The sequence below is a fragment of the Primulina huaijiensis genome, chromosome 14 (genome assembly GCF_012295235.1).
Source record: "Primulina huaijiensis isolate GDHJ02 chromosome 14, ASM1229523v2, whole genome shotgun sequence".
Classification (NCBI taxonomy): Eukaryota; Viridiplantae; Streptophyta; class Magnoliopsida; order Lamiales; family Gesneriaceae; genus Primulina; species Primulina huaijiensis.
The window spans coordinates 3280738-3290640 of NC_133319.1; the positions used below are offsets into that span (position 1 = coordinate 3280738).

Here is a 9903-nt window from a genome sequence, read left to right on the forward strand (position 1 = left end):
CATATATATTGATGATCTAAAAATACAAGATACTCTAAATATAATACAAAATCATTAATATGGGTGGAAATACTCCAAATAAAATATAAATAAGAGTAGATCTCTTATAAGACGATATCACAAATCTTTATTTGTGAGACGGGTCAACCCTACTGATATTCACAATAAAAAGTAATACTGTTAGCAAAAAAAGTAATATTTTTTCATGGATGACTAAAATAAGAGATCCGTCTCACAAAATACGACACATAAAATCGTCTAACACAAGTTTTTGCAATTGAATAAAATCGTCAAAATGGATGAGTTGCATTGTTTATCCGTCTATTCCAATACTTAATTATCTATTCCAATGCTTAATTAATAATGTACTGTAGGATGGAGATGTGCAACCTGACAAGAACTTAAGCAGGTTTTTATCTTCTTCTTCTTCACCCCTACATGCTTCTACTATCTCTGCAGTCTCCAGCATAAGCCTAGCGAGGTAAACGGAGATCATATACACAAAATTTGCAATGAACCCATCAATTATCCGTACAGCTACTAATCCATCTTCTCCAAGCACCACAACTCTTCTTCCACCTCACTTTATCTGCACGCCCTTCCCCCTTCGCCAGTGCAAAACCCATTTCCGCCGCCGCCGCTACAAAATATCCGTCACCCGCGCTTCTTCCCAACCCCCAGTCGCCGTAGTCAAGTCTGATGTTTTTGGAGACAAGAGGGAGCTGACGGGCGTCCAGTCTCTGGTGGCGGCTATGTCGCCACCCATTCGAATTGCCAGTTCCGCACTTATCTTTTCCGCTGCCGTTGCTGCTGGATATGGCCTCGGGATTAGGTTTGGTGGGTCACGCAATTCCGGGATAGGTGGGGCTGTGGTTCTTGGGGCAGCTGGAGCTGGGGCTGCTTTTGCGCTGAATTCCTGTGTGCCAGAAGTCGCGGCTGCTAGTTTGCACAATTACGTTGTGGGTTGTGATGATCCTGGGGCTCTGAAGAAGGAAGACGTTGAAGCCATAGCAAACAAGTACTCTAATTTTACTGCACAGCATGTTGTGGTTTTCATAAATTTTTATCTGATGATTGTCTGATTAATTTTGCTGCAAAACTACTTTATTACTGGCTATCCTTAGTTGTGTCACGAGCGATACGTCTATTACTATAGTTCATTCTATAATGATTGATGAAACCTACAGAACTGATATATTCCAAAACATGTAGAAGTTTCTAACATACAATCATGATATGAATAATTGGTCCAAGTCCAGTAGCCAATAGATGGTACCTACAAGGAGTACCGAACCATGCTTTTGCATTTTCTTGGTTGCAATAACTTCCAGGAATGAATAAATGAGTTTCTCAGTCATCAAGTTTTAGAGTTCTTAGATCTATCAGTTACTCAGAAACAAGATATTTGGACTACTTTAACCTGGAAGACTTGTGAGGCGAATAGATAATAGGAAACTTGGACCACGAATGATAACTGTCCAATTTGAAGGGGCAAACAAGGGAATTGCTCAAGAGTAGAGTGCTGGTGATTGTCGCCAGGAGTGGATGTAAAAGAACACTTTCTCTCTATTGTTTGGACATTTTAATGTACATACTTTTGTAATTATAAGGTCATCATCTCATTTTTTTTGTTAATACAATCTTAATTTTTCTTTATTTGTATTAGCTTTTCCTAACGGGCAGTTAGATTTTTAGGCTACTGTATGTTTTATTTTGAGGCCTAGTTTTTTTAAAACATACAGTAGGCGTTTTTTTTCCCAAAAAACTCCTCTCTCTACCCCCTCCCCTCTTCGACTTTAATCAGTTTTTTACTCTTGCTCATTGTTAATTTTTTCATTACTATTGGCATGATTGTGAACCTTATCATTTTTTGCTTCTATTGTATTCTCGTTGTACAATATTTCAGATACGGTGTTAGCAAACAAAATGCAGCATTCAATGCGGAGCTTTGCGATATATACGGCAAGTAAGTAGTAAGCTGTTTGGTCAAATATAAAGTTTTATAACCAGTTTGTTTGTATGTGCAGACATGTTTTCAAATATTTTCCAGCTAATGAAAAATCGGTTTTCTATTGTTTATATGGATCAATGTGTTTTCACATGCTAGAGTTATGATAAGTAAATAATGCTTTGTGGGTTTCAACAAATGAAAGCATATCCAATCCATTCAACGTGCATGCACAGTCAATAAGATTTAAGAATTGATAACGATATTTAAAAAAACTTTCAGACCCTTTTTGTTTATCATTCTGCTTTCAATATTAGATTTGTATCGGCTGTCCTTCCTCCTGGAGGTGAAGATCTCAAAGGTGATGAAGTTGAGACCATAATTAAATTCAAACAATCCTTGGGCATTGATGACCCAGAGGCGGCATCAGTACACATGGAGGTACGATTGTTTGTGATTCTTGAGTTTAATGGAAGAACGATAATAATTGTGGCTTTAGTTTACTATGGGGATTATTTGTTTGAAGTTTTTTTTATCATGATTTCTCAGATTGGTAAGCGGATTACCAGGCAAAGACTTGAAACAGGGGATCGTGATGCTGACGTGGATCAACGTCGGGTGGGATGTTATTTGATAGTCTTTGATATTATATATTTCATCTGTTAGGACACAGTGATTTGAGCTTGTATATATTTTATGTTTCTGCTTCAGGCATTTCAGAAGCTGTTATACGTGTCAAATCTTGTGTTTGGCCAAGCATCAGGTTTCCTGTTACCCTGGAAACGCGTGCTCAAGGTCACTGATGCCCAGGTATTTATGCATTGTAAGGCTTTCCCGTGATATTTTCTTGACATATTTGACCTGAAGTTTTCTAGTGTTTTCTTTGGGTAACTGTGGATAAAATTGAAGTCGATGGTTCTGTAAATCCAATGCTCCATTTTCGAATTTCTTTAGTCTTCAAATTACCTTTTCTGTCAGGTTGAGGTTGCTGTTCGGGATAACGCCCAGAGACTCTATGCTTTCAGATTGAAATCGATTGCCCAAGGTAATACCCGTTACATGATTGTTTAATGCACATGCACCCCACAAGTTTCTTGGTGTCATTTTTTGTTTATAGAAAATCCTGTTAGATTTATTTCCTATGGTTGGTCTTGAAATGTTTTCAAACAAAATTTTGCATGTTTTTACGTTTTAATTCATTTATTTAACTTGTATTTAGGCTTCTGCGTTGACAGATAACCAAGAATAAATATGTGAAAAATGTAAAAAAATTTTCACAGTAATGCATCTTAAAGCGACTTGAACTGTTAATCGGGTAATGCACCGCTTTAGATGTCCTGCATTTAAGCTGAATGTTGTTAAGATGTAAGTTTTTTGCTTAGATTGATTCATGTAGATTCCATCTGGCAGAATTTGCTTCCAATATGTGTATATGATCTCTTACTTATTATTGCTTTAATTATTACTTTAGTAAATTAATCGCTACATTCTACACTTGACTAATGAGTAGTAGGTTGACAATGCAACTTATTTATGTGTCTTTATGTTTGCTAGATCTTAGCGTGAGTCAGTTGATCAGCCTCAGAGAAGCTCAACTTCTATACCGACTTTCTGATGAGGTAAATAGACAAAAATTTTCTGGGAACCGAATAGAATATGTATCCATCAGATTTTTACTGGCCATACTGTTGAATATATAAGATTGAGAAGAGACGTACTGTGCCTGTCTTTCAAAGGCGGTTCTTTTTTCCCCAGCTTGCTGCAGACATCTTTAGTGAGCATACACGAAAGCTTGTGGAGCAAAATATATCAACAGCTCTCAATCTATTGAAGTCCAGAACTAAAGCCGGGTATGAAACTATTATGCTTCAATATTGAAACTATTGCAATGTGCTACTTATTTAAGTTTGTTTTAGTCCCTTGTAGTTGCCTTGGTGCAGGGTGTTGAGACTTGGTTCTGTGATTCATTTGTAATTCATCAGCCTGTGTAAATTGCGTTTTCTTTGTTGGTTATGGAGATAAAGTTAAAATAAGAACTATAACACCTTTTAACTAGTGAAAATTTATTGGTACACGTTATGAGCAGAAACCTTAAAGTTGAATGACTCGTGCTTAAATTATTATAAGACAGCAAAGCCTTGTGTTTAAAATGTAAATCAGTTGATTTGGCAGAGTTTGGTCTTATCAAGATTTCAAAGATTTGTTTGAAAAATATAACCTAATAATAGAGCCTTATCCTCGTACTGACAGCCTGCAGTTCGTTAATCTGTTTTTTTTGCTGTTTGTGCAACTATAGTTTGTCTTCTTCCCCACTTTGTTTTGTCAGCAATAAACAGTCCCACAATGTTTACAATCTTTGTAATATGAATGCCCAACAAGCTGTGTATGTTTTACAGGAATCGTGTCATCGAGGAACTTGACAAGATTCTGGCATTTAATAATCTCCTAATTTCTCTCAAGAGCCATCCGGATTCTAGTCGCTTTGCTAGGGGTGTTGGGCCTGTGTCTTTAGTAGGTATTATTACTGAGCAATTTTGAATCCCTTATTCATCTTGGTTTGAATACTCTATAGGCTCTCTGATACTATTTTCTTGAAGATTATTTGGGCGTATTTCCTATATGTAGTTGTCAGTCGAAGCTTTGTTTTTTCTTGAGTTAGGTGGGGAGTATGATGGTGACAGAAAAATCGATGACTTAAAGCTTTTGTACAGAGAATATGTGACAGATGCTTTGGCGGGGGGACTCATGGAAGAAAAAAAGGTTCTGACCGACATGTTTTCATCACTTTCTAAATATTTATTTCATTATTTTCTTTACTGAAATGTTGTAAACTATCATTCAAGTTATTCAGCATAATACTTTCCTAGTAACTTATGGTTGTGGACTCTGTGATATTTACGGTCTACCCCATTTTAGTGTTGAACTGTTCGCCTATTACCACGTCGAATGGGTAAACACGCTTAAACTTCTGATTATTGTGGGTTGTTGGGCGGTATCCTACAATATACTAATATAGGGGCGTTCTATTAAGTGTGTACGCACGTTGAAGAGATTCAGCTCAGTGGATTATTGATTGAAAGAAAACTGACGCTTTTGGTTATTGTTACATTATTTTATTGTGAATATTCAACATTCACCACCATATTATTTTTATGTATTTCTTTACAATGAGATACCTTGTTGCTTATGCCTATGCCTAATGGTATTTGTGCTGTTAGAGATTAAATATATTAAATACTTAATATCTCTATCAGCTAAACTTTGTCGTGCTTACCTGTTTTCTGTTTTTGATTCTACATTTTTTTAAAAAAAAAATTGGTACTAACTTCATTCTTTTGTTTTTATCGTAGCTTGCTGCACTTAATCAATTAAGGAATATATTTGGTTTAGGAAGGCGAGAAGCAGAGTCAATTGCTATGGAAGTTACCTCCCAAGTATATCGCAAACGGCTTCAGCAAGCAGTGTCAAGTGGCACCTTGGCCGCTGCTGCTAGTAAAGCAGCCTATCTTCAAAATCTATGTGAAGAGTTACACTTTGATCCACATAAGGCCGTAGAGATTCACAAAGGTTCAGTTTATTTTATGAGGGATAACATTTGTATTGTGTTGGAAGCTTTTTTCTGTAGAGTCTTTAAGTATTTATATTTGTTTGGTGTTTCAACGAGTTACTCTAATCGTGTACTACATTTCGTTCCTGAAAGTGTCACTTTTTTATTGGTCAGAAATTTACCGAAAAAGACTTCAGCAATTGGTAGCTGACAAAGGTGAACTCAGTGATCAGGATGTGGAAACATTAGAGAAGATACAGATTAGTTTATGCATTCCAAAAGAAACTATTGATGCAATTCATGCTGATATCTGTGGCAGTTTGTTTGAGAAGGTAACATTGTTATTTTCTGTTGGTTCTTTTATGTTTATAAATTGGGAGGCTGGTTTTTAATCCTTTTTTTGTAAGAGGTTAAAATTCACCAGAAGTTGAAAATTAAAGACCACTTCTAGCCAGGTCTTACAGCCCCACCAGTTATAAATACTTGCCAATGGTTGCATCCTAGCGTGTTTATTTGGCAATTTCTAGATACATAACATAATAATAGTTTGTGGGTCCTAAGTTAGGATTTAGCACGCCCGCCCCTCTATCAAACGAATGGTTGCATCCTAACTCCTAAGTTAGTATTTAGAACGCCCCTCTGTCAAACGAAAGGTTGCATCCTAAACATACATAAGAACTTTACATTTTCAATTTGTCTAAGAGTGGAGAAACTTTTCTAATAAAATGTTTTTTTAAAACCTGTTTTGTTTAAATTAGTAGTATTTTTTGTAATTAAAAAAAAACATAAAATGTCAAATTCCAGAAATATTGTTTTTTACTAATTAGGCACTGTTTCTGCTTTTACAAAAAACTTAAAAAACCATGCTTAACATAGTGATTTCTTTATGCCAAGTGCTTCTACATCAAAATTTGATTCAAAGCTAAGTGTGTAGGTATTTGATGCATTTATCTCTCATTTGACAAAATCTACTCTTTATGTCGCATTTGTATTGATGGATTTCAGAGCAACCTTAGGCTGCATTTGAGGTGATGGTTTTAAATTCATGGATTTCGATCACAGTTTTATTGTTAATAATGAAACGATAGATCAAATCTTATTTATGGATTTCGATTTACTTATTTACACATTAGTTATACAAATTAGAATGAATTTCAAATGACAACATTATTGAGTGAACATGAAATATATTTTGTTAACATGAAATACTATATATATATATATGTAAGAAATGATTTCGAAGTTTATGGTCTTACTTTCCTTGATAATAAAAATACATTTGAATACATTTGAAATCCGTAAATCCAAATGCAACCTTAAGTTTAGTCCATGGAATACAGGGGATTTGTTCAGAATAATGAATTTGTGGTCACTTTGTAAAATAATTTGTGTCTTGAAAAATGTTTCTCACTTGTGTAATATTCTTAAATCAATACTTTGCTCTTATCTCCTCATAGATATGAATCTTTTTCACATATTATTATCACCATCTACTGCGCTATACATTTTTGCTTCAGGCCCACCTCAATAGGTCCAGAGTTCTTATAATTTATCGTCGTGCATAAAGAATCACAACCTTTGAGGTGATGGTGTTAGGTGATCATAATTATAATTACTAGGTCATTTAATTGGTTGTCCAATCACTTCAACAGGTCGTCAAGGAGGCAATTGCTGCCGGAGTCGATGGCTATGATGCAGAGATCCAAAAGTCTGTCAGAAAAGCTGCTTTTGGTTTGCGTTTAACCAGGGAGGTTGCTATGTCTCTTGCTAGCAAGGCAGTAAGTGCCCAATGAACCAATACATTATTATCCTATAGAATCTATGGGATCCTAGATAGAGCTCTTTTGCCTCTGATTATCTTTATTTGGTATGTCAGCCATTTGGTCGGCTACTGATTTAATTGGGGGCTTATTATATACTCAATAAGTTTCTACGAATCTTGTGAGCTACCATTGATTTGATTAATCTGAATAGTTATGTTATTGGTTGTGCGCAGGTCCGTAAGATTTTCGTAAGCTACATTCAGCGAGCAAGGGCGGCTGGAAGTCGTACTGAATCAGCGAAGGAACTCAAGAAAATGATTGCTTTCAATAGCTTGGTTGTTACTGAACTGGTTGCAGATATCAAAGGTGAATCAACACCTGAAGAACCTACCAAGACAGAAGAACTACAGATGGAGGATGAGCAGGAATGGGATTCCTTACAGTCGCTCCGGAAAGCAAGACCCAGCAAGGATACTAAAGGGAAACCAGTCCAGACGGAGATAAACCTGAGAGATGACCTCCAAGAAAGGGATAGAGCCGACCTTTACAAAACGTACTTGCTATTTTGTCTTACTGGTCAAGTGACCAGGATTCCTTTTGGTGCCCAAATCACCACAAAGAAGGATGATTCTGAGTATGTTTTGCTTAACCAACTTGGTGGCTTACTTGGGATGTCAGACAAGGAGATCGTGGACGTGCATAGGAGCTTAGCGGAGCAAGCGTTCAGGCAAGAAGCTGAGGTAATTTTAGCTGATGGACAGTTGACTAAAGCTAGGATGGAGCAGCTAGACGTGTTGCAGAAGAATGTTGGCTTGCCACCTCAGTATGCTAAAAATATCATAAAAAGCATAACTACTACGAAATTGTCAGCAGCTCTTGAAACTGCTGTAGGTCGGGGGAGACTAAACATTAAGGAAATTCGCGATCTCAAAGAAAATGGGGTCGAAGTAGATACCATGATATCAGAAAGTTTACGGGAGTCCCTCTTCAAAAAAACTGTGGACGATATCTTTTCGGCTGGTACCGGAGAGTTTGATGAAGAGGAACTGTATCAGAAAATCCCGAAAGATCTCAACATTGATCCTGAGAAAGCCAAAGGAGTTGTTCTTGAGCTTGCTCGCACTAGATTATCAAACTCGCTCATTCAGGCGGTGGCACTATTAAGACAAAGAAACCATTCGGGTGTGGTGCGTACTAGTTCTAATTTTTTCTCCAATTCTTAATTGATACGTAAAAGGTGTAAAAACCGGTGCCCATTGTTTTTGTGTGAACTTTCAGGTTAATTCCCTCAACAACATGTTAGCATGTGATAAAGCGGTCCCTTCCACTCCCTTGTCGTGGGAGGTGCCGGAGGAACTAGCGGATTTATTCCTCGTGTTTGTGAAAAGTGACCCTGCTGATGAAAAACGATCCCGGATACAGTATCTGCTGAACATCAGTGATTCAACTGCAGAAGCTTTAGAAGCCATGAAAGATAAAGGATCTTCAAATGATAAGGTCGAGGAAGAGTTTGTGTTCTAAAAATGTTTGTTTTAGCCAATTTGAGTTCGATTTGTGCAACAATTTTGTCATAGATTGAGTGAAACTTACCTTTTGAAGGTGTCGAATAGGATTTTCTTTTACGCACTACAAGAGGACTGATTCTTAATTATGCGTGGAGTTAGGGGTNATAGTGTCACTCTTCATTTTTCATATATATATATATATACTAAAAATAATACACGTGCGTTGTACGTAAGAAACATATGTTGGAGTAATTAGAATTAAAAATAAAATTAATTAACTCAACAAAAGATAATGATAATATTATTAAATTTTGACAACTCGTGTTAATTACGCATATGTAACTAATTTGGAAAAACATATTTGTTTAATTGAAAAAAATATATATTTTGACTACTCAAATTTTTCTCATATTTTTGTTATCATATTGTTTTCTTTTATTATTTGTCATATTTTCTAAACAAATGCATATATTTTATTATAATATTCAGTTATTACAATTTTTTGGGCAATCAATGATCTGCAATTTTTTTATTTACAATGTTGATTATTATTTTCTTTCATGTAAACTGACAATAAGTGTTACTGTATGTTTCTAATTTCCTAGTCACCTTTAATTTATTAGATACTTATATTTTATAAACTGCATATTATTACAACAATCTATTATCACATAAAAAGTGACGTGCTAATAAAAAAAATATTGATTGAATGTTGTTATTGTTATCACATAAAAAGTACTGACGTACTAATAAAAAAATATTGATTGGATGTTGTTATTTATTTACAATTTATATTGACAATAAATTATCTTTTTACTGTCTCTTATGACATATATTTTAATATTTCATAACACATGAGTATAATGAACACAATTAAATTAGTAATGTCATATTGATATTATCTTTAGAAAATAATATCTTTAATTTTATTAATTGTTTAAATATCTTCACGGAATAATTTTTGTATCTTTATTTTGAGAAAAATTAATTGTATTTATAAAGTTGAAAAGTAGATATAACTTTATAGTATAATTTTTTTTTAAATTTGGAAACTAAATTCTTTGTATGAAAAACAACACTTCTTCTTCTATTTTTATTTTTTGTACAACCCAAAAGAGTTAATATTTTTTCTCTTTTATT

The 9903-nt window shown here is 35.1% G+C and overlaps 1 protein-coding gene across 1 annotated transcript; it reads left to right on the forward strand.

Moving 5' to 3' along the window:
- Positions 1-387: 387 nt before the first annotated feature.
- LOC140956916 (protein TIC110, chloroplastic-like) lies at positions 388-8928 on the forward strand. The gene is made up of 15 exons (XM_073413856.1): positions 388-1018; positions 1907-1966; positions 2266-2389; positions 2498-2566; positions 2660-2758; positions 2927-2993; positions 3503-3567; positions 3704-3798; positions 4345-4463; positions 4608-4708; positions 5299-5515; positions 5670-5827; positions 7148-7273; positions 7492-8445; positions 8537-8928. The coding sequence occupies exons 1-15, from the start codon at positions 513-515 to the stop codon at positions 8777-8779; spliced, it is 3003 nt and encodes a 1000-aa protein (XP_073269957.1). The 5' UTR covers positions 388-512; the 3' UTR covers positions 8780-8928.
- Positions 8929-9903: the final 975 nt, after the last annotated feature.